The sequence below is a fragment of the Buteo buteo genome, chromosome 4 (assembly GCF_964188355.1).
Source record: "Buteo buteo chromosome 4, bButBut1.hap1.1, whole genome shotgun sequence".
Taxonomy (NCBI): Eukaryota; Metazoa; Chordata; class Aves; order Accipitriformes; family Accipitridae; genus Buteo; species Buteo buteo.
Window position 1 is genome coordinate 32,423,425 of NC_134174.1, and position 25,462 is coordinate 32,448,886.

A 25,462-nucleotide genomic window follows, 5' to 3' on the forward strand; every position below is an offset into this window, starting at 1 on the left:
TCCCATTCTGCAAGAAGTTGTGTTGAACTTTCCAGCAGTAATATCTACTCTGTTTACTCTTCAGGCTTGAATCTTTGCATGGAGTGTGATTTCCCATTTTTAGAAGGCTTTCCCCTGCTGAATTGGGTGTGGCATTTATATAGGCTGTGACTAGGCACAGGAGGTTTGAGTAAGTCAGTTGTACTTGCTTTGAGCATGCATGTAGAAACTGAGCCTGAGTATCAGCCAGACCAAATTCCATGTTAATGAAGGAAGATTGTTTGTGAAGCTTGGCTACAAATGTAAGGTAACATCCACTGGGGCATGCATTTGATTACATGAATACTGTTGTGGTACTGGCATGGCATGAATTTGTGTGCCTGTTCTCCTGCCTATCCCAAGAAACTGCCTGTGAGCTAAAAAGGCCACTTTTCCTTTCTGGTGGAGGTGGTTTGGATCAGAGAGATGCTCCCAGTGTGTGTATCAGTGTTCCAGTATAGTTAAGCCCTTTGCAATGTGCACGATTTACCCTGATATGGATCTCAGCAGTGATGTGCTCCTACTACTCGTGCTGGAGGTTAATTGGTTTCTCTGTTCTGTTGGGAACTTCATTGATCTCTCCTGTCCATTGCTCTCAAGGCTGTTGAAAACTTACTGTATTACAGGAAAAGAAGTCATAGCTTCAGCAACAGTCTGAGGATCAAACTGTGGACAAATATGCACTTTGAAGGCAGAAGGTAAAGTGTATATATGCCATGTTTTGTATGATCTATTCATTGAACAAAGACTGTTTTCTGTTCGGAGTGGAAGTACAGGGAGACTCAGTGAGGATGCTTTGCCAGCCACTAGCAGGTGCAGAGGGCAAGGCTAAATGATCAGTTTTAGAAAGCAGATAGGTCATTGAGTGCAACACTAGGCTGGGGCCCTTTTCTTTTTAAGAAACTTGGGAATGATCTCAACGGTTAAAATACTGAAATAAAAAAGCTGCTTATGATCCTGAGCTATTACAGAATCATAAAATTGCCAAGATTGGTGGGCATCTCTGGAGATTGTCCAGTCCAACCCCCTTGCTCAGGCTGGGGTGGGGATGGTGTTGAGTATCTCCAAGGCTGGAAACTCCACAGCCTCTCTGGGCAACCTGCTCTGGTGTTTGATTGCTCTCAGATTAAAAGAGTTTCTTCTTACATTTAAATGCAGTAACTTGTATTTTGGGTTTTTTTTGCCTGGAACTGGTTCCAGTACTCCAGATGCGCCTCACCAGTGCTAAGTAGCACTCAACCCACTTGCAGCACTTTTCCTAATGCAACACAGGTTTGCTGCAAGGGCATTTTGCTCAATTCATCCACCAGGACCCCCGTGTCCTGCTCTGCAAAGCTGCTTTCAAGTTGGTTGTCCCCTAACGTCTACTGGTGCCTGAGGTTCTCCCTTCCCAGGTGTGCGACTTCACATTTTCCTTTTTTTGAACTTCATGAGACTCCCATCTGTGTATTTCTGCATCCTGTCAAGGTCTCTCTGAATGGCAGCACACCCATCTGGCAAATCAGCCCCTTCTCCCAGTTTTGTATCACCTGCAAACCTGCTAAGGGTGCACTTGGTCCCATCAACCGTGTCACTAATAAAGATGTTAAACTGTGGTGGCACCACTATCGACCCCTGGATATGCCTCTGCTAACTGGCCTCCAGCTGGGCTTCATGCTGTGAGATTGGAACACTGTGTACTCAGCAATTCAGCCAGTTTTCAATCCACCTCACTGTCCACCTATCTAGTCAATACTTCACCAATTGGTTTATAAGATCATATAGAGACCGTGTCAAAAGCATTATTCACGTCAAGATAAATAATATCCACTGCTCTCCCCATACCCACCAAGCCATTCTTCTAATTGTAGAGGCCTATCAGGGTGATCGAGCATGAGTTGCCCTGCGTAAACCCACACTGACGACTCCCAACCTCCTCCTTGTCCTTCATATGTTTGGAAATGGTTCCTAGAATTATTTGCTCCACCATGACCTTCCCTAGCATTGGGGTGAGATTGACTGGTCTGTAGTTCCCTGGATCTTGCTTCTTGCCTTTCTTGAAGTTACAGAAGTGACATTTGTTTTCTTCTAGACCTCAGGAACCTCTCTTAATTGCCATGAACCTTACATATGTAATAGAGAGGGGTCTTGCAGTGACATCAGCCAGCTCCTTTAGCATGTGTGAGTGCATCCCATCAGGTCCCCTGGATAAGTGTTTGACCAGTTTGTTTAAATATATCCCTAACCTGATCCTCCTCTGTCTTCCTTGCTCCAGACTTTTCCGTGGGTCTCAGGGATGGAGATTACTGAAGGCAGGTCTTACCTGTAGAGACTGAGAAGATGATGACATTGAATATGGCATCCTTTTTCATGTCCCCTGTCACCCTGTCCCACTCAACAGCAGGCCTACATTTTCCCTAGTCTTTCTTATGCTGCTGATGAACCTGTAGACGACTCTCCTGTTGCCATTCAGTTCCACGTGGATTTTGGCTTTTCTAAACCTGCACGTTAACACTAACCTGCATGCTCAGACAGTGTTTCGATAGTCCTCCTGCATCACCTGTCCCTGGTTCCAATTCTTGCAGGCTTCTGAGTTTTCTCAGGAGCTCCTTGCCTATCTATGCAGGCCAACTTTCCGTGATTTCCTGTTTGTCAGGATGGACCATTTTTGGACTTGGCAAAGGTGATTTTTTGAAAGTCAACCAGTTCTCCTGCACCCTGCTTCTCTCCAAGGCCATATCCAATGGGATCTTGCCAAGCAGATCCCTGAGTTAGGCCAAAGTCTGCTCCTATGATGTGTGCATTGGTGTATAGTCACTTCAGGGCGGGCATATGGTCATGCTGACTTCCCAGAAACTCTAATGAGGGCTTTACCTGTAATGCAGTCCTGTTGGCATTCCCTTATTTATGTGTGTATGAAGGTGGTCCCCCTTCAGCCCTGCTTTTATGGTTATGGGGTCCCTCTTCCTCATATCACCCTGCAGACTTTGGTGGCCAGCCTGGGTCCACTACTTCCTCACTTGGTTGTTGGTTGTCATCTCCTTACCAGGTTCATTAGCTGGTTGGCATAGATGCTGTTGCCCCACCCCTACTATTCTGGTAGTAAGGGTGAGGACTGACTGTAGAATTGTAGAAGGACTTTGCAAGACCAAATGAGTCAGTGATAAAATTAGGCATAGCTTAAAAATAAAGTGAAACAAGTCAGAAAAGATCATCCTAGCCTTACACATAAAATGATGGGTTCTGGCTTGATTTGGGAATGAGATCTTGGCATTGTAACTGATAACTGAGTGTGAAGGTTGGCTCAGTGATCTGTGGATGTCAAAAAAAAAAAAAAAGGCAAATTGAACATTAGAAATCATTAGGAAAAAGAGAACAGAACAGAGAAAAAGTCACTGTGGTACTGTACAGATCCAGGCTGTATACGTGTCTTGGCCACAGTGCCCAACTCTGGTCTCTATCGCAAAAACAACAGAGCAGAACTGAAGCAGTTTCATATAAGGTGAGGAAAGAAGAAGATATGATAGACACCTGTGAAATATAGTGTCACAATTCTGAGAGTGAAGAGGAATCAATAGTTCACTGTCTCCTGCGATGTAAGAGCTTGAAGTTATCAAATGAAACAAGCAGGTGGCAAGTTTAAAACAGACAAAATAAGCTTGTTCTTCATCTAATATAGTTTGTCTGCTTTGACAGGCAGCGATGTGGGGCTGAAAGTTGACATGGGCTCAAAGGGAGGCAGGGCTAGCCTGTGGAAGAAAAATCTATTGAAATAAAGAGAAATCCAGTGAAATCTGAGCTGTTCGCGTTCCTCTCTAGGCTTCTGTCTTTGGCTGCAGCTGCAACCATGATTTTGCACTGGACGGATTATTGGTCTGATCTAGTACAATTCTTCTTATGATGTTCTTTTATTATGAGTTTCAGGAAAACATAATGCTAGCAGGCAATGAGAAGATGTGTATCAGTTGAGGCTCACTAGACTGGAAATTCCTGGACTGCTGTTAGAGAAATGGCCCAAAGTCCGTGTTTTTTGAGATTTAAAAAGTCCTGAATTATCTAACTTTTTTCACCACTTCAGAAACTTCATGTTTGCAATGTTGAGTAGGTTTTTGTAATAATGTCAGCCTCCAATTCTTCTCATCCTGTTTTGATCTCTTGGGTCCGTGCGTCTGTTGACCTTTATTTGTTATCTTTATTCAGGGTAGCTCTAATTTTTCCCTCATTCAGTGTATCTTAAAGAACATATTTTCTTGCATTTAAAAGTATTTGTGCTTATTCTTTGCTTTTCTAAATTTCACAATGGTGCAATTAGAGATTTCAGCACGAAGAGTAATGCCCTATTTATTTAGTTTTGTCAACATGATAAAGACTTATTAGTTTGAAGTATGTCTGGGCTGCACCAGTTGAGAACTCAGAAAACTTCACGATGATTGCTATTGAGTAGGTCTCTAGAAAGTAACCTACATGTTAAAAAGCTCATCTTCCTAAATATTGGTGTTTTCTCTCAAATTTCTCGGAGTACAAAGTGGAAAATAAAATATAGCCCCCATGACAAGTATTATTTTCCAAAAATATTTTGCCCTTGTTCTGGAACTGTTTTGGTTTTGTCTCTCTCTTTTGAAATGTAACTGAAGATAGTATCCTCTGATGTTCTTGCAGAACAGTAGAGATGTATCAGCTATAATGGGAAACAGGGTGATTGCTCTGCCTCAAAATAGAATATGAACTGAACAAATGAGAGTGTTTTTGTACTCATGGTGACAGATTAGAAAAAGAATGGAAGAAATGTATTTTCATTAAATAGTTGCTCAGTCTACTTCCTGACAATGATGAAATCTTCAAAATCGGTAGTTCGGTTGAACTGCTGTGCATCTCCTGTAAATATTAAGTGCAATAACTGTTGTTTAAATTGGCTTTTCAAATGTTCATCCCTTATGTGAACTCAGTATTCAATTACTTCTCTTGGCTTATCACTGTCACAAAAGCTAGTCCAAATAGTCTGGAAATTTCTGTTCTCTTTGAGGCAGCCTTTTTTTCTATCTTGTGTGTAATGCAGTGATGAGAGGATGTAGAATTGAAAATCTGAGTGCAGACATGGGGTTTGTGTTTGTGAATAAGGAGAGAAATAAAAGGGTGCAGGAAAACCGAACCCTTTTCTATACGTGAATAAAATGTTTCTTCATATCAGTCTTTCTCCAATGTTATGACATAGAAATTGAAAATAGCAAGTTTTTCCCGTGTTTAGCAGCATCTTGGCATGGTGAATGTTTTTCCTTGCCTTTAGAGCATTGTCACAGATACACATAGAAAGACCAGTGATTGTGAGTTAAGATTGACCCTACATTGTGTGTCATCACTCACAGAACAATGAAAATATTAAAATACATAAATGGTAAGTTCTGTAATGTCTTTTATTTACAGAAATAGTTGTATTTCCTTTTTGCAGTAAACAGACTTTTTTTTTTCATTTAAGACTTAAACATCCATCACTTAAAACTTGGCATAATGACTTCATAGTTGGCATTTTCTTTAACCAAAGGGAAGAAGAAAGAGTTTCATTATTTGGAAAGGTGGGCAGCTGTAAGTATTACTGTTCATTGCACTGCAGCATCATAAGCCTTACTGATACTGAAGTCACCCTTAATACGTGAATAAGAAATGTGTGTTTTGGGTTTGGTTGTGGGTTTTTTTAAGCATAGTGTCTAGACACATTATGTGCCAATTTCATTTCACTGCCACATCACAAGCTTCACTGACGGTAAAGTCAAATTTCTTCTATGTTCTAAAGATACCCTGTGCTTCTTGTCCTTAAGCCAATTTTTAATCCATTTCAGTAGTTCTTTCCTTGTGCTGTACTTTCTGACCTTGTAAATTAATCCAGTGTGTGATATAGAATCCTAAAGCTTACCCTAAATCTAGATAAATTATGTCCCTAGTTTCACCTTTATCTCCCAGTTCAGTTTTGCCTTTAAAAGAAGCAGCTTTGTCAGACCTGACTTTCCTTCTCTGTATCTCTGCTGACTGCTCCTTTTTTTAATTACATTGGTTTAAATACTATATAATGTTTCCATCTTCTTCACAGCTTGAAGTCAAGTTTAAGTTTGTGAAGTTCCCCAGTTCTTTCCTTCTTCTTGTATTAAATAGAAAATCAGAAGTGACCTGCCTGCAGTTCTCCAGTACTACATCTCCTTCAGTGAGCTATCAAATGTCTTTGCCAGAGGCTTTTCCTTACTACTTTTACTGTATCTCTTGAAATGCTAGGATATAATCAATGGCAGGGGAAGCACAGAGGATTCTGGTGGTCTTTGGAAAGGAGGTGAATGCAAGACTAGAAACACTTACGGCAACAGAATTTGAGATTCATGGTTCTTGCAGGGATGCTTGTGAAAAGGTAACTGGACTGAAACAATGGTGTGACTTACAGGATGCACAAAGATGGTTGTCAACTAGGCAGTGGCTTTTTCTTTGATATCTATGAGAGAGTGTCTATTCGCCTGCTAGGGGCTCGCTCTGTCTCATTTAGGCTGGTATTTTCTGGCCATAAAGTTTAGTGTCATTCTTTTTACAGCATGCTTAAATGGATGCATCAAATCTAAACCCAACATTAACTTCCAATAGCAGAAGAACATGCTCATTTACCTTTCAGAAAAGCCAAAGGTCAATTTTTAGATATATTGTGAATCTTCTTCAAATAGCATTCTATTTTTTTGTTTGCTTAACATGAACATTTAAGTATCTAGGATGCAGTGGCAATTTTTTTTTTATATGATTGTATGAACGATGGTGCAGATATTTTGCAAGCTTTGTCTCAGTCTCAAGTTGAACAGTTGTGTGTTGGGATATAGATATCAGTATCATTGCATTGGAGGAAATAAAAGATATAGTACTATTCCATGCAATTATTTCTAAGCAAGCCATGATTTTTGAATGTTATAAAAAAATTAGTCGAGCGATAGAATAAAAATTCAAAGTTATATTTATCCATCAAAGAAATTTTTCATCTATATATTTCATGAGTGATAACAAAAGCAAGTTCAACTACGTTGTTGTGACTTAATGCATTTCACATACTGTGTCCTGCAGGGAAAGAACAATGGTTTGATCACATTTTTAAAGAAAAAATATCCAGAAGGTAACCTGATTGATATAGGTATAACAGGCTTAGGCTACAGAAGCACAAGGAGTACAATGTCTAAAATTCGTTTTGTTGAATAAAAGTATTAAGTTGCTCAGGGAATTAAGAGGATTGTTATAGCACAGAGAAAATTACTTTTGGACCTAACTGCAATTTGAAAAACTTGTGTTGTGAAGAAGAAAAAAACTGGTGGCGCTAATTTCAGCAAATGTTTTGTTCAAGTAGTGCCTGAAAAAGTTCATTTTAATGGATTGATTTGTTGCATGGGTTCCAAGAAAAATTCATAGGGCTGATATTGGTGTAAACTAGTCTATTCTCACCACTAGTATTTATTCTTCTAGTTTTGTGCTTATCTTTTAGGTTTCGCACATTATTGGCCCTGTTATTTATTAGATAGTGATAATCTACCTTTATTTTTTTGGGTCAAGAGGTCCGTGGTAAGTTGTATTGTTATTTTAGACACTATTTCCAGTCTTTCCATCATTGTGGTAAACAGAGCATGTCTATTTTAACTGGCTGAGAAAGGCGATACATGAATTTTAAAAACTGTCAGAAACATGCTGTTATGTGGGTGGTTGCGTGTGCCAGATGTACCAGCAAATCAAGAAAAAACACAGAACAAGAGAGGAATATGGGAATACTTAGGGCTGCTGCTGGGAATATGCTTGTATTCCCTTTTGCCAGTGTGGTGGTTTTGTTGCCAGATCTAAAGATGGCGTGTGTGTTCACGTGCTAGAGTGGGCTTTTTCCGGAGGGAATTTTAGAGACTTTCAGGCCTGATAAAGGTTGCGTGCAAAAGGAAGAAGAAAAATTTCTGAACCTGAGTTTCTTGAAGCTTGACTTTTACACCAAGGAATGAATGAATGATCCTTGTGAGGAAATATTTAAAACAGCAAAGATGAGATCGCAGGCTGCTCCCAGGAGTGTTTCTATATTTTCTTAAATAGCTATTTAATACAGACATTGCTTCAGCCAGAAGATAAATGAAATGCAAGCCTTTATAAGTCAATCTGCTGTATAATGGTCTTTAGGGGAGATATTTCAAGGTAACCTATCCAAAATTTCATTCCAACAGGATTTCTTGTAAAATTCATTCCCTTTTCCCTTCCACTCTACAGAAATCTCGTCCCTTCTGAGCAATGTCAGTTCTGTCCAAGTGCTAGGTGATGGGCAAATGTTATCTTGTCGTATTGACCAGATGAGATGTTTTGGAGGAGGGGTGAGCAAATAACTCATCTTCATCATGGGTGCTGTTGAAATACTTAAAAGGTCTCCACAGTTTCTTCTCAGGTTAGTTGCCGCTACAGTTGCAGACTATGTGAAATGATGGTGTTAAATAGCTAACAAAGAAATCTGCTTCCAGTGTGAGCCCCATCGCTCAGACCCCTCTGGGCATTTACCAGGGGCGGTTCATACTGGGCAGGCACCTGCTGCACCGTTGATCAGCACCATGCTCTTGTCCAAGCCTGTGGATCTGCTGCCTCTCGAGGAAACATGCATCTACCTTTGCTTTCCTTAAGTCTCTAAGACCTTCTTGTAGATCCATTTGCAGATCTCACTTCTATTCTTCCACGCTGCATGTATATGTAGCCTGTCACCTGAAGAAGAAGAAAGTTATTTGTGTCCAAACTGTTGTTAAGATGTGTTAAGTTCTTGTTTATCCCCATGTACCGCTTTCCCCTTAGCTCCGCTTGCTCATCTTCCTGTTGGGATTGGAGGGTAGAGAGAAAGAAGCCAGGTTTTCTTTTTTATTGATGCTGAAACTGCCTGTGAAGAGCAGGCGTGAAACATGCCTGTTACCGGTGCTGATACTGCCTGAAATGCACCAGCCAATGGTGCTTGCAGGAATGCACCTTGTAATTTTTATTGTAAAGCTGTGTGTCGTGAAGAAATACAGTTACAGGGAAGTAACGCACCTTTTCTGGACTCACATCAGGCCTGGATGAGGGATAAAGGTTGCTTTGCCTGGAGGAGCACTCCTCCGCATGCGCAGAAACATGCTGAAAGCATTACACAAAGAAAGGAAACAGGCATCCTGGAATCCAGACTCTGTCAGTGCTACGCAGCGGCTGAGCAGGGAGACTGAGAGCTAGAGCTTTGGCTTTAGGCCCCTGTATTTCACCTGCACTGAGCTTTATACTCCAAAGTTGTTCTTGTGCATCTGTCTCATAGCCTTTCCTCTTGACCAGCTACGTGGAGTTAAGATGCCTATATGAATACTGAAGTCACAAAGAACAGAAAAAGAAAGCCAGGCTATTTCATTGTAGAACCGACAGATAGCAGATGTAATAGTATCTTATTGTAACCTTAAGGATGTGAAAGTAAAATTGTGCTGCCTTCCCTTCCATGTAGCAACCAGGTTTTTTGAGAATCTGTTCATGCAGCCAAGTCTGTTATTGCACTATAGGCAACAGTTCCCTAAATGCAACAGTGATCGGATGTCAGATACTTGTTGGCCCTAGCATTATGGTAGTCGTAGTTGGCAAAGTCTGACAGAAATCCAGTTTAAAGAATCTTGAGCTGAATGTTTTGAATTAAGATAATCTGAATTTGACAGATGCCCCCATTACCTTCACTGGATGCTGAGAAAGACCTTTAAAGTGTAATGGGTAGAGCCTGGCAAGAGACAGGATAGTATTTACATGAAGTTACGTCTGTCTTTGTAGGTAGGTTTTGAATGCATGATGGAAGGGATGGTGCTGAGATAAGTTTTAGCTGGGTTGGAAGAGGTGGCAGCCATCTTCCCAGGAGGTCAAAGCTGTGAATTAACACTGCTCAGAAATAACAGCTGAAATGAAGAGGCAGGGACCCACTGCATTGCTTTAGGCCAGGGGCTGAAGAGGGTGCAGGTGTAGAAGCGAGGGGCTGGTGAGGTAAAACAGAATCAAAGCTGGAAAGAGAAAATGTACGTTCTTTATGACAGGTTAGATAAAGCTGTGCAGTGTGTCTGTCTGCTCTGCTGAATGCTTGAGCCCTAACCACTAGGGCTGTTAGGAGTAGCTGGAGGTTTTGTTGGTTTTTTGGTTGGTTGGTTTGTTGTTTTTTTCTTTTAATTTTTAATTGGCCTGTTAAAATTCCCTGGGGAGATCAACTCTGAGGTCCTGTGGAGAAGCAGCAACCCGGAAGTGTCTTAGATAAACTGCAAATTGTTTGGGTTTCTTGCGTCTTGTGACAGATTTTCTGGACTAAATATTCCTGAGGTGTTATACAAGGACACAGTGCAAAAGTTGCATTCTGTGAATCCATGGAGAAATAGGAGCCCTGAGTTTAAGCAAAGGTGACTGTATTTTGCTCTCTATTGGATGTTTCTCTGAGACAAGGCTGCGCGGTGGGAGATGACATTGTGAACATGGGGTGCGTGGGATGAAGACGACGGGTGCTTCCAGCTCTGAAAAATGCTGATAGCCTGCTAAGTCGTCTTTGCCCACAGCATTCCTCGGCAGCTGTACCCCCTGAGACTGTCCAGGCATCCCTGTCGTGGGTCTGTCCAGCTCTCCTGTGCTTTGCCATCCTCCAGTGGCGATGAGCACAGGGAGCAGAGATGGTGCAACAGGAGCACCAGAGAGTCTTGCCTATTCATCAGTGTCCATCTGGAGGGTGTTTTGTTGTCAAAGGCTGGTTTATATCTCCAAACGTATCCCTGCTAGCTCTACAGGAAAGAAAATTCCATACTTTTGTTTATTTTCCTGAAGATTCAGGGAGTCTATTGCATTGCTTTCATTTCTCCTTTCTTTTGTGGAACGGTTTTGTCTAATGCTTTGAATAAGTGAACTTCATGTTTTTTCTGTATAGAACATTTCTTCAAGTTGCTAAACTAGTCAGTTGCTCTTCACTCCTTGTACGGTATCTCTGGTGAAACTGATTTCATGTCATCTCTAGTCATCTTCCATAAGGATAAACATATGTTGGCCACTCCAAATATAAGCATTCTGCAAACTGCACGTAGATGTTCAACACCGCACTTAAACTGCTCAAGCAGCAAATTACATAATAAGTGTAGCTAAACGTCTTTGATTTGAAAAATTAACGCATTTCACATTATTTTGTCCTTTGTTTTCTTTAGGTGCTCTTAACTACTTAACTAAAGCAGTAGTTGCCAGAGTGTAATTCTGTGCTGCTTTTTTGTGTATCTTGGGGGTAGTGTGAAGGTACCTGCTGTTCTCTCATAGGTAGTATTTGTAACAATGTGAAAGTCTAAAGTCTTCATCACCATGTGTGTCCCTGTGATGAAGGCTTCATTGCATGCTTGTTCTTTTTCACTCTGGTAGTGCCTCCTTATGATTGTAGATCTTCAATCTAAACCATCTAGCCAGCTTCACCACACTGAAGAACCATGGAGTCTGGTTTAAGTTCATGTAATACCCTTAGGTTTATTTGAAAGATCATTCATTGTTTTGACAACAAAGCATGTTCTTTTGGGGACTAGAACCAGAATGCTTTGTGTCTTAAATACCAGTGGCTTGCTTTCTGAAAGAAATGTCAATTGTCTATTCTTTGTGTTCCAAAATATGTGTTAGGAAGCAGACTTGCTCAACCTGTGGCCAGCAGGCCCAAGGAAGCATTTAGCAGGCTAGTATGAGGAAAAAACTGTTTTCACTAACAGCACTGAATGTCTGGAACAATTTATGTTATATATAATATATCTTAAAAGAAAAAACCCAAACAAACAAAACCCAGGCAAAAAACCCACCCCAAAACCAAACACCACCACCACCACCACCCCCCCCCCCCCCAAAAAAAAAAAAACCCAAACAAACCCAAGAAAAAGTTAAGGAATAGGGGAATGCAGCAAAAATTGGCAGTATTATAGGTACTGTATATTTGTGGAGAATTATGAAGAGTATGCATCAAAGGTACAAGAACTGCTTTTAGCCAAGCGTTAATTCTGGGAATATGTTTATGTAACAAATGAAAACAAATTAATTTCTCATATTTTATATTAAATTCTTTGTATCAAACAGAAGAAAAAAGAAGTGGCTGTTAGAGAAAATGATTTCCTAAAAATTGTTTGAAAGTGAGTATTTGTAACTACCATCTTGCTAATTTCTTCTTTAGTTCTTCATTTGCTTTGTTGGACCCATCACCACATGTAAAGGGCAAAAGGAAAAAGAACAGTTATTTGTATTTTCCAGTGGCTTAAAACAGAACAACTCTGGAAGAGGCATTCTAAGGAAATGAACAATTTTTCCTCCCTTCCAGCTTTCAGCTAAATCTTTTCAAAGAGAGGAAGAGCTTATGTCTTTCTGCTCTTATGAGTTTCAGAGCTGTTTTTTTTTAATATGTAACTGTGTACTTTAAAGATCAGAAAATAGATACTTTTCTCTACGGAAGTTGTGTTTTACCCTTTGTATTGGTCAGAGCCATTTCAAAGTAAAGTGACAGCACTAATCTGTAAAACTGATTAAAAGTGAGTTTTAATGACAGTCCCACAAGTACATAGGTTGGATTAGAAAAGCAGAAATTTCACAAATCTACTAAAAAGCATTAAAGGAAGGTATGCTGAGAGTTGGTTAGAATTTCAGCACTTTTTTTTTTTTTAAAGCACTTTCCTCTCTCTTGCCAGAAGTGTTTTGCTTTGCTGTACTTCTGCTGTTGTAAAAGGAGATTCTTTTCAAGTAGGAAACAAAGACAGATGCAAAGGGCTTAGACACTGCTGTACCTAATTCTGCCCGGCCCTTGAAGAGGAATTTCAGGTCCCGAGGTTGGCACTGGGGTTTGCTATTTGGTGCTGCTGAAGAGTTAGGTGGGTACGGCAGCAGAGCGGGTGCGTTTGTACCTGTCTCACCTCCTGTACCTGAGCACCGAACCCTGAGAGCTAAGCTCTGATCCTCTGGGGATTTGCAGTCCTACCCTGGATTGGTTCTGGAAAGGAGTTGCTTTCCTTGGTCGTTTCCAAACCTTGCTTATATAGATGTCTTTGGAAGCAAAACTTAATTAAATGGCAAAAGAGGTGAGCTGGATGTGGTGGTTTTCACACGGTAGCCTTGTGGTTGAGCATTTGCTAAGGCACTGAAAGAGTGAAGTCGAGCTGTGTCCTGCTGCTGCAAGAAACGCTTGTTGCTGGCAACAAGCAGTTGGGAAGTGACTGTGACTTTTGAAGGATAAGCTGCCTAATTCTGTCCAATTCTCAAACGGGGAGGCCAAAGTTAATTATTTTGATGAGTGTACCCAACCTAGTGAACAAAAAGGAAAACACCTGCGAAGCTGAAGTGCCCCAGAGTTGAAGTGCCTGCTGAGGAAGGAATCCTTTTCATTGCAATTTTCATCTCCAGGGCCTAAAATTTTAAGTCCAATCTTAGGAGCACACATCTTCCTTTGTATTTGACTGTATGTAATTTAGAGTGCTGTCTTTTCCTTCAGAAAGACGCTGCAGTACTGTGGTGATGATGTAGTAAACACCCTGCATAGATGAGCGTTTCCTCCTTTAACCCAGGATGGGGTCTGTGCTCACTCATGCTTTAAAGCAAGGCCGTTACCGCGGCAGCTCAAGCTGTTAAGAAGATTGGGACCCTCTGTTCTTTGCATTTTCCCTTTTTTTTGAATCTCTTTATAGCAGTTGCAAGGAACATCAAGGTTTGTTACAAAGAATCTTGCAGCAGTTATGTGTAAACTTTTTACTGTGAAGAGGCCTATTTTTCTTTAAATGGAACAGAGTATTTAATGATGCACAGCCATAGATCTGCTTATAAAATAGAATTGGATTGGTATGTATTTGTTGCTCATAGAGCAAACTTTTTTCTGAGATTTTTTTTTCCCCCATAATTTCAGTATATTAACTTAGGCAGAAACTCTCTATATCAGGATATTTTTGAAGTTTCATCTTACTGGGTCAGTAGCCAGAGTACTTCCAAGTAATTTTGGTGATGTTAGTCTTTACACATGAAGTTTATTTTAATTCAGTGGAGCATCAACTGCCAAATAAATCTCACCTCTGTAAATTATGTTCAGCATTTGGGAGTCACTTACCTAGTCTCCAATGCTATTGCCAGCTACTACTGTATCGGTTTTGAAATACCTTGCTGTTAACTTCCACAGGACCAGGATTTCCCCCGGGATGTTTGAGTGCTGCTCTGTTGAATGAAATTCAGTGCAATTGGAAGGTTTCTAACTAAATGCTAATAAAACCAATATATGTGGTTCTCTTGCAATGACCAGTGTGAAGGCAGACTTTCTCAGCTAATGCAAATCTCTCTAAAATTTGGTTGGGATCTTCCAAAAGCATCAGTCTCCTTGGGTGGACTGGTGTGCTATTTTCCTGTTATATGTTTTATTTGAATAGGAATTATTGAAGCTGGTTGAAAAAAACATATTCATACCTAATATGGTAGTAATTATTTGAGGCAATTATGGGTTTGATCACTGCTAGTATCCTGTATCCTAGAAGCATATAAGAACAGCAGTAGATAAATATGTTGCCTCCTGCACCCTGGCTACTGAAATCTTGATATACCAGTGAATTAACTAGCAGAACTCCCAATTTCTTCAAGAGAGTTTTGTGTCATTAGCAGAAACTAACCTCCTAGGAATAACCTTATTAATATCAGATACTAGTGCCTGCTTACATAAATCCACTTACCAGATCTGACCTTACCCTCGTGAGTCAGAAAATAGTCACGTACAAGCAGATAGGTTGGTGGTTGCTTTTAAATCTGCACCAGTATCACTGTTGCCCATCTCTTGGTCAAGAGTAATCCTGATGTATTTTAAAGAGGAAAATACATTTTTTCCTAAGAACTGAGTGTTTTGAATTAGTTTCTTATGAATTACTACAGGTGTCATCACCTACTTTGAACAAAATAACAATTTTGATGTTTATACTTCTTTTTACTTGAAACGGAAATTTTTTATCATCAACACCATACTATTGTTGCTTGGTAAACAAAGTAAAGCTTTATACAGAATTAACATTTTGCAGACAAAAAGGAAGTGTCTAAAGAAGAAATTAAAAATAACTAGTTGATGAAATCAAAATGGCATGTTTCCAGAAGAAGGCTCCTTGGATGTTGGATTTGAAAAATGAGAAATTACCTGTTTTGAAGTGGGGGAAATACCAGAATGAAAATAAAATCTCTGCAAATGAGCAGTACTGTTAACAACAGTAATTTAGGTACTCTTCTCTCTCTTCTGAAATATTTTTACACCTGAGAAGTTTATTGCACAACACACTTTCCACGTCTGCAGAAAGGTAATAGTGCACTACAGTCACAGTCCCAGGGTCTGCATGCTTACAGATTTTGGCAATGAAGCCATAGGAACAGGAGACTGCCTTACAGTACCCTACTATTGCCTTACTACAGGGACACGTGCAGGACTATAATTAAAACTGATTTTCTCTTTATAAATTAAAGAACAAATGACTTCTTGTCTTCTCTTCCCTTGTTTATTTACTTTAATTAGTCATAGGTAGTAAAGTAAAAAAAAAACAACAAACAAGCAACATCATGCATTTATATTGGATTAGCACACTGGAATGGGCAGTTAGTGGTTTTATGTTTAGGAAGTTTGAAAATAAGAATAAATCAGGTGAAACTGTATCAGTGAGTAAATCTTGCTAGGTAGGGCATTGCCATTGAAAAGTGGGGGTTATTAATTGAAGTAAAGAATTTAGCCTGACATTCAAAAATAGACAAAACCAAAATTAAAATCCCACTCATCTAAAACTTAAAAAGATGGATTTGGGGGGAGAGGGAGAGAGAGGCATATTGAGGGCAATATGCTCTTCCAGTAATGTGTAGCAAGTACCGTATGTCCACCTGTACTGTCGTCATCATTTGGTTTTAACTCTCTTGCTGGTGGTGTGGGTGTAGGTTCTGTTGTACAGTCAGCAGTTTCCAGTTTTCTTTCATCCTTCAAATGTTTTCCAAAAGTCTCAATACTGATAGTTTAAGGAACTAGGTTTGCATGTGTGCTGTATAGCTTTGAGGTTCATTGTGACTATTTAAAAAGCTATTGTGATGGCGGTCTTTCTGTTCTTCTATCTAATTTTTGTTTGGTATTTCTTTCTATCATGATGCTAAGTTTTGTAATAGGGTGATCTGTACGATGTTATAACTGGATTGTAATTCTTAAATGTAAGCCAACACCAGTTAGTAACTGTTCATAGTTTTACTTGGCTGAGAGCCTTTGACAAACGAGGTGCTTTTTTAGGCTGAACAAGACAACGGTCATCCTCTTCCTGCCTTTGCCAATCTGCATATTGAAGTCCTTGATGAGAACAATCAGAAGCCTTACTTCACAAGATCTACGTATGAGGGCTTCATCCTTGAATCCTCCCCAGTGGGAACGACCATCTCTGACAACCAGAATCTGACTTCTCCGCTACAAATCATAGTGTTGGACAAGGATGTGGAGGAGGTATGTTTCATTCTTTCATAGTGCCATACTGATGTTTACATTTTTTATTATTTTCAGAGTTCATTTTTTTCTTTTTTAATTGAGACAAAACTGGTTTGATCAATCAATAAAAAAATCTTAATATTGTTGCGATTCCTTTTTTGTTTTCATTCTGAGTTCTAATAGATTTGAAAGTGCGTCTGAACTGAAAAACTAATCTGTGTGTTACTCAGCTCTCCTTAAGACTGTGTTCTGTTAGAGATGACGAACGCTTAGTGCAGAGACGAAAAAACCAAAGCATTTTGTGAGAAGGATTAATCTGCCACACAGCATGGGGAAATGAGGGAGAGAAGCCCAAAGTGGAAAGAAGTAGTAGTTCGAACAAACCAGGAAGAGGAGGAGTAGGAGGGCAGGAGGCTAAAAGTTCAATCCATTCTTTGCTCTGCCTGGATTTTGATACTAACATTACAGCAACCAAGTAATAACAATTCCTCGCCTCTAGGGCTAATGTTTCTTCTATTCTCACCAAGGCTGTTGCTATAAATGTGTTTTTTTGATAACATTACTTTTTCCTATAATTACTGTTGTCTCTCCAGTTGTCCCCTTTGTTCTTTTTTGTTTCTGTTCTTCTGTTCTCTTGTTATCTTCAGATACGTAAGGAAAGCTAAGTTGTAGGCATAGGTTTTGTAGTAATATTTATAGTATATGCCAATACTCTTTAATAAAATTCTTAACCTGATAGTCTGAAAACAATCTTCTGTTTCAGAAAGTTTCACTTTTGAGATAGGCAAATTCGTTATTTTTGAGAAACACAAGAGGCAATTGTCACTGAAAGATGCTTTCTGCATCACTGTCTGCGTTAGAGTGATTTATTGTCTTAAGAAGCTATTTTAAAGACCAAACTCCTGTAGAATATCTCCTTCCTAGCCATGAAAATATCTCAGTCTATTTATGGGCATTCATAAAAGTCGGTTGGAAGGCAAGCGGAAATGGCTGTTGGATCTGGCTTTCTTAGGTCTGGATAAAAGGTATGGAATAAGTGCATCTAGCAGTCATCAGTAGGCATTGCTGATGATTTGTATTACTTGTGAAATACTCTTGTTCAGTGTTACTTTTGCTAAAAGCAAAGCAGTTTTCTTGTTTGATCAAATTAATGGGATCTTGTAGGTTGCTCAATATAGGAATAAGAAAGGTGTGCAGGTATCAGGTATGTGTTTATATTCACAATGCGTTGTCTGATTTTGCTGTATAAAATCTATTTATGTAATGTGTGCCTGAACACAACAGAAATCAAATTGTATGAGTTAGTGTCCATAGTTCTAAGTCCTTTTTAAGCTCCTAAGTTGAGAGATTTTCTTGGAAAGGCTTTTTTTAGTTCTGAGATCATTATGTGTATTAAACAAAAAAATATGAGGATATTTTTAGATGTTTTTAGCCTAAGCAAATTTTGTTTTGTCTATTTTGTTTTATCCACACCTTCATGAAAATACTAGTAAAACCCTTTGGTTCAAATATGGCTTGGTGCATATCTGCTTGGTACAGAAATCTGGATTTTTAGGGTACTATTTATGCCCACCTTATAACACGTGTGACTGCATATTAACTTCACAAAAATGGAAAGAGAGGCTATTAATCACCCGAAGAGTGGAAGACTGAAAGGGAGCAAGTCTGCCTGTGAGACTGATAGACTTGCATGTGAGATAGGTACGGTCTGAAACTCAGAATATGGTTTTTGGCAAGCTGGAGAGCTTGTTGTGAACTGTTTCTGCCTGGGTTGCTGCACTGCCAGTTTAGGTGATAGACAGCTGAAAATAGTACAAAAATCTCACTGTTAATCCACAGTGCACTGCTGGTGTTTCTCTATCTGCAAGTCCCGCAATGTTCCAGGGACTGAGATATTTGCCCTCAAGGCTTTGTAGCTGCAATGACCGGGGAAAATACTACTGTGCATACAAAGTCCACAGTGGTAAAAGAAGTCATGGAGCATGGCTGGTGAGGGAGGGGCTGAATTCGTTGTGCTTGAAATAATTTGGAACAACTGTTTTAATTAAAGAGAATTCAGTGTCCTAGTTCAGACACTTAAATTTATGTGGCAGTTTTCCATGCCGGTGGTTTTTTGGGACTCTCTACTATTTCCTAGTAGATGATACTGTTACACTAAAGGAATGACAGAAAGACTTTAGACTTCATTAACCTCCAGAGGTTTTTCAGGTTGTAGTTAATAGTACTCTGATTAACCTTTCCCTGGCAGTTGCACAACTCTACCCGCAAGATGTCAAAGGCAGATTTGATAATACAAGGTTCTTTGATGTAACTATATATTAGATCATATACAAGGCTGAAAATTAAGATTACTTCGAACTGTTGAATCCTGAATTTGTGCTCTTTGAATGAATCATGTAACTACCAGGTAGTTAGTATAGCACATGGTATTTGTATACTGTCAAGCTGCAAATATTTAGTATCAAAAAATTCTGCATGGAAGAGTAATTTGTTTATTTAATATAAACTACTTCATGGGGTTTTGTAACCTATTCCTGGTATTTGTGTTCCCCACCCAAAGTGCTTTCTGTTACTGATTTTGTCAATACAAGTTCAATACTTCAAGTTTTGAGGGGTGCTCTGAAATTTATCACAAGCAGTTTGACCATAGTGTTCCACGTTTTATTGTTGTGCCTTCTCTGTAGTACATCAGCATGTTCCCATGAAGCCATCTCAATATTTGGATATTGAATACTGCAGTTCATTAATATACTTGTGTTTGCCTGCACTAGAAATTTTAACATAGGTGTGGCCTAAATATTTGTAGTTTTAATTGCATCGCTAATAATAAAAAAAATCTGTCCAATCTGCAGCAGATATTTCAATTGGGAGCACTACCATACCTTAAATAATCTGCATCCAAAGATGATGAAAAACAAATTTATCATTCTTGAACACAAGGTGCTTTAGGCAGATGACCAGAAACTGTTAAATATTTCTGTGTCTCAGTACAAATAGACCTGAAATTTCATATCCACAGGAAATGACCATTCAAGGGCCCAGAAGTATTTCCTAGTGAACTTAACACTTGGCTGTTTTACATCATGTTTTTATTTTCATTGAATAATGAATAACAGGAGTTTGGTTAAGTTAATGAAAATCTAGTTCAGTCACATGACACAAAATGAGACAGAGCCAAAGGTTTTCCAGTGAATTATTTTTGTTTATTGTTGAAAAAGTGTAATATTTCGGTGTTGCATGATGAATAACTGCCAAGGATTTCTAGACTGGGAAATGATGTGGCATAAAGACTTAATTTTGACACCCCACCCCATCCCTCCAAAGTGAGGACAAACCAATGAAGATCTCTGGCCCTGCTGGGATGTAATGAATGCCATGTGCCTGGGGAGATGGGCTGCGGGGGAACCTGACCGGTGGCCCTCTTCTTCTGTCCTTCTCCTTGCTGCTAGGATGGCTCTGTACCTGCAGGGCTACTTCCCTTAGGTATGGGGCGATAAGGGCCAGCAGCATGGCCAGAAGTGCTCATTACCAAGCCTGGGAAATACAGGGGGAGGGAAGGGTTGCTCTGTCTCAGCAACCTGAACTGCTCGGGGAACCTGGTGTCAGATTCGGTGACTGTATCAGTCTTCTCTCTTGCATGTTTTGCTGATGCTTAAGACCAGCCAGATCTGATCCATCAGATCTGCCAGAGGTGGTGCCTCCTCTCTCCTCCCAGGATGCCGTAGACTTATCTCAGGGCATAGGGATCTGCCTGCAGCTGCAGAGGTGATGATCAGCCTTGTCCTGGGGTGGAAGTGCTCTGTGCAATTTCCTATTCCTTTGGCATCATCTGGCTCATGCCAGCACAGCTCTTTCCAATTCTATGAAATGATGCAGTTGTAACATGGATCTGAGGGAGTAGAGAATCAGATGTAACTGCTTGTGTTGTGTGTTACTACATACGTCAGTGATTCATGTAGTGCTTATGACCTGTTCCTGGCATGAGACTTCCAGCAGAGTAAGACTTGGAGTGCAGCAATTGCATATAACTCATACATAAAATGGCCAAACAAACTAAAGTGGCAGGTACCTTCTTGCTGGGTCTAGATTGGTAGCTCAGGGTGGGTTAGTAAGCATAGACAATGCTTATTAACGTCTGCAGGTCTTAATGTTCTGATGGCTTCATTTTATCTTAGTAAATTAATGTATTTAGTAAGTAGGGATTGCTGAGGAGAAGTGGACATATCCTCTAAATGCTTGTGCATGTTAGTTTCCAGTAGTGACACTGGCTAAACATAATGTATTCAGTCTTTTAATCGACAAATCACTTGAGATTATATTTCATAGTAAAATAACTCCCTGTCCTCAGATAAATGCGTGAAGAAAGTGGTCATCATAACTGTGTATCTTAAGAGAAAAACAAAACACATTCTGAATTTAAACCCTGTAGGAATTCTAATAGAGTCCTGCTATAAACCTTCCAAAAATTAATTTATAGATGTGACATTGCAAACAGACCTTTAACTAGAGCAGCACTGCCAAGTGCTGATATAATTAAGTGGTCTGTTTAAATGGCATAAATTAAATTAAGCCACATGAGTACCTTAAGACCTGAGTAAACTAAAGCTGAGATGAGGAATTTAAACAGCATGATCTGATAGCTGTTTACATAAGGCTTCCCAAGCCACTTGCTTCCTTACTCTTTTGCTTCCATGGGAGAGTTCCAATTTCTTCTACTCCAGTGGCTAGGGTTGGTGAAAAAGCTACACAGTAACTGCCTTGTATGCCAAATCTTGTTGAATCTCTCTTAAAAAAAAGAGAGCAGCTACCAAGCTGAAAGAAGCTAATCAGCATTCATATCCATTACATACTGCTCGACTACCAAGGCGTTTACCAATACCACATGCGGTGTCTTGATGAATAAACTCGGGGTGTAAGGTAATTTGTGCATTGCTTATAAGAACACAAAATTGATGTTGTGTTTATAAGGTGTGCCAGCGTGTGTTCAAAAGCATTTAATGTGTCCTGGCACGCATTCAGAAAAGCACCTGTGCAGTAAGCCTGATGCTTCTGCAGATACCTGCAGCCCAGTGCAGCATTCCTGGGCCGCAGAGTATGACACAGGTCGGTTACTACCATAGGTTCCTCTCCAGATCCTTTTCTACCAGACCAGTTTCTTGTTTTATGCTTCCGTTGTCTATGAAGTTGAAGTCAAACTAAGTAGATGGTTGGTCAACGTCTGTGTTTCCAGAGAACTTGTGGGAAATTTTAAAGAGTTATTATTTTACATGAAGGCATCTCAGTAGCAACCTGAGAGGACAGAGCAAATAATGGATAAAATAACTTTTAAATGTAACTACAAATGTAGGTTATGGATTTTCAATGATATATCCAGATAAGGAAAAAGAATGGATTTTTTTTTATCCAGGAGTACTGAAGCATTTTAAGTACTGAAGCGTTTTTGCCTAATATTTGCCTGATTGCTTATATCTTTCACTGTTATTGTTTGAACTTGTTTTGCAGCCAGTATTCTCTCAAGAGGAGAGTTCTCATAATACTGCTATCCCTGTGTAACACTTCTGTGACATTCTAATAGTCACATTACAAAATAATAATTCAGGAAATACTCTTCCCAAATGTAACAGCCGATTAATATCATTATAGAAACAAACAAAAGGGAAAGACAAAGCAAAAAGGCTGCTTCTCTTTCTTTAGGATTTACAAAGGTAGGTTTTTTCTTCTCTGAATCTTTCTGCTTAAGAAGGAAAAATAAAAATCATAATATTGAATCACTACCGTAGCATTATATTTCTTCCTTTATTTGTGTAGGATGAATATCTAATGTTTTCTGCTTTCTGAAGCTATTCTGTCTCTGAGTTCCTTGGAGTCCTCAAGGAATTTTTTTTTTATCTTCCCTGTTTTAAACAAATGCTATTACTAATTAGCAGAAATGCTGAAGATGCTGACATTTGTTTCTTGCCCTCTCCCAGGAGTGCCTCATTTGTATGAGGAACAGAAGATTTTTTTCAAAACTTCTCTGTTGGCTTTTCATTCAGGGAGGGGCATGGCCCTTTGCACCTCAACTTGAAAAATTCTAAAAAGTGTTGTAGCACCATTTAGTGTCTGACTTTATAGTCATGCTTGTGCCTAAGCCCTTGCTTTGTGCAGGGACTGGAGAGCTTTTGGTGGTGATTGAAAGAAATCAGAATTAAAGCACTGCTCGGCATCCATCCTGGTTCTCTCGTTAGTCTTTTGACATCTTTTCCTCCAAAGCAGAGATGACATAAATGGTGAAGAGCTTTTTAATTATTATTTTAAATTGTACAATTAGATATTATTTAAATGAACTTACTTTAAAGGAAGAAGAGTTTAAGGAAAAAAAATTATTTGTAGCTTGTCCTGGGCAAAGTTGTCTCAGACTGGTTTACCTCCCTCAGGTTTTCAGTTGCTCAGAATTTAGGCTTGATTTGTTCTCCTCCTTGGGATCTGTTGATCTAAGGGGGTTTGTGACTAAAGCCGTCATGAAGACTTCTCAGGAGGCTGTGCTTCAGGTTATTCCGATTATTTTTTTTTCAGGTTATTCAGGTTTTTCTGATATGTAATGGTAATGTTAAAGGTGCAGGAAATTCACTCCAGGTGCTGTGTCTTCCTTGTCTCTTCCATCCAAGCTATTGTGAACTTGGAGGACCCTGTCATCAGGCCCTGCAGAACTCATCTCGCACAAGTTAGAGAAAAGCAGTGAGATCAGTGCCAACACAGTCTGATTGCTAACGCCTTGTCAGTGGGACTGAGAATGTCACTTGCTTTGCCTCTGCAAGACTGTGAATCTCAGATTTTTCCAGTGAAAGACATGAGTGGAAAAGATTTTCTACTTTCACCTGGCAGTGAGGAGGGCGTTCCGTGGGCATTTCAGTGCTGATCATCCTCCCCATGAAGAATGTTGGAAAACCAAGATATGTCATTAAATTATCTTTGTTATCGCTACAGCTTTTTGGACACAAGCCTGTGCTAGCAATCAGGAAGCCTAAGCAGTCCTGATACTCTTGGAGCTTGTTCTGGCTACCGTGGGGAATTCAACAAGCCAAATGTATTCCCTCTAAAAAGTCTTTGGGGATGTTGAAACACATACAGAATACATGTCATTGTCTGCTCATTCTTGACAATATTATGTAATTTTGGTTTAATCTTAGTAAATTGTAGAAAACCATTTGCTTTAGGAAGAGCTTGTAAGCCCTTGTGGGAGGAAAGGAGCAGCAGAAATGTAACATGAACATCCGCACAGGCTTTCAAACTTTCGGGAACTTCTCCAGAGATTTTCAAGCAGAAAAAAATCAAACCCATTGTTTATTAAGAGTGCATTGGAGCACTTTCTGTGTCTCATTTTACTGTATTTTTGTCTGTAACCATGTTTTCCCCAAATGTACTGCTTTTATGATGTCCATCAGTATCAGGTTTGTGCTTCTTTACTTGTCCTCATTTTTATATCATGTGTTTTTTTGTAGCTTGCACCAGGTGCCATTCCTGTAGGTATTGGGTATATTGTTTGTAAAACTACTTTTTGTTTTAATTGCCTGATTTATTTGTTTATTTCTCCCTGTCCTCCTCCTTTTTCTCAGTCCTGTCGGTGTTTGAGACGGGGACTGTCACTTGTTTTATGAAGCCTGCAAAGAGCCCTTTAAACACATTGGACCAAATTCATTTAGGGCATAAAGTTGTACTATGATTACGCTGTGATTGCTTTATGTTCATTAAATAATTATATGTCTTTATAGAAATCTTAAGTATTACAAAAAGTATTTCTTTAATTTAAGAAGTACCTACTAGTCAGTTTGAACTATGTAAACCATATTAGGTTTGAACTGTGTGCTTGAAATGGTCCTTGCAGGTTGCACGTATACTCTTTTGTGTGGATTCTGATAGTTTTCTACTTAAAACTATGTGCTAAACAATTTATGAGAGACAAGCTAGTCTACATAACCCAGTAATGTAGTCAGAAATCACAATGCCTAAGTCCAGGCCCCAAAATAAAATAATAACTTAAAAAATTAAAGTATTGGAAATAGTGTTGGCAACAAAGATGGATTGTTTCCCACAATTGTATTCTGTCACAGATTCTGCCACATAAAATGTTCGCAGTTAAGTCAAGCAGACTTTCTTTCAGCATAAAATGTGATAAAAATGTAAAAGCCTAACAATGCCAAGATTAAGCAATAAATTGCTTTGTAGGTCTGACATGCATGGAAGGTAGTAGAAATAGGCATTGATTGCAGTAAAGGCAATTTAATTTACACATTAGGATAAAATTTCTAATACAAGAATAGCTAAGGAATAGGATAGATTACTTCGGGAGTGTATGGGATCTCCATCATTGGTTTTTCTCAAGAACAAATTAGGAAAAAAATACTGTTTATTAGTGTTAAAAATGGCATGACAAGCAAGAACTGTAACAACTAATCAGGGTTTTTGTAAATCAAATTTTTTACTGACTTTGTAGTGTCTACAAAGTGAACAATTATTGGCAATTACCTTCTGTAATTTTTTATGGAAAAAAGAGATTTCCATTTGCATTGCTAGCTGTAAAATGAATTTTAATTTTACTGAAAGTTGGCATAGTTGCAGCAAAGCTTTAGGCAATAGGAAACCACTCATGTGGAACACTTTGATATTTCTTTCACGTAGCTTTCAGAAACTGAAATAGTTTCTCATTTAAATAGTATAATCTTAGCCTTCCAAAACGTGTGCTTTAGAGTATTGTGGATTGCTAAAATAAGTTTCTCTTTCTCCTTCTGTTGTACAAATCTGTCCTCGTAGTTGTTCATTATGACACTTAGTGCATGTTAGAGTTACCTCAAGTGTTTATGCCTGCAATGCTGTAGGGATTGGTGAACTTGCCAGTGGTCTGTTTTCTTTTTTTAATTATGTAGGAATGACAGTAATGACAGGGTAGGAGTTAGCATTTTGGATTCAGGTTGAGAAAATGTTCAGAGAAAGAATATAATGCTACTTTTGGGGATA

The 25,462-nt window shown here is 39.3% G+C and overlaps 1 protein-coding gene across 1 annotated transcript in view; it reads left to right on the plus strand.

Annotated features, from left to right (window-relative positions):
• The window catches only part of PCDH15 (protocadherin related 15), a 711,887-nt gene that overhangs the window by 492,044 nt on the left and 194,381 nt on the right, over window positions 1–25,462 (plus strand). Inside the window, exon 13 of the mRNA XM_075025448.1 lies at window positions 16,280–16,486. Within this exon, the coding sequence (XP_074881549.1) occupies window positions 16,280–16,486 (207 nt within the window). The remainder of the gene's footprint in view (window positions 1–16,279; window positions 16,487–25,462) is intronic.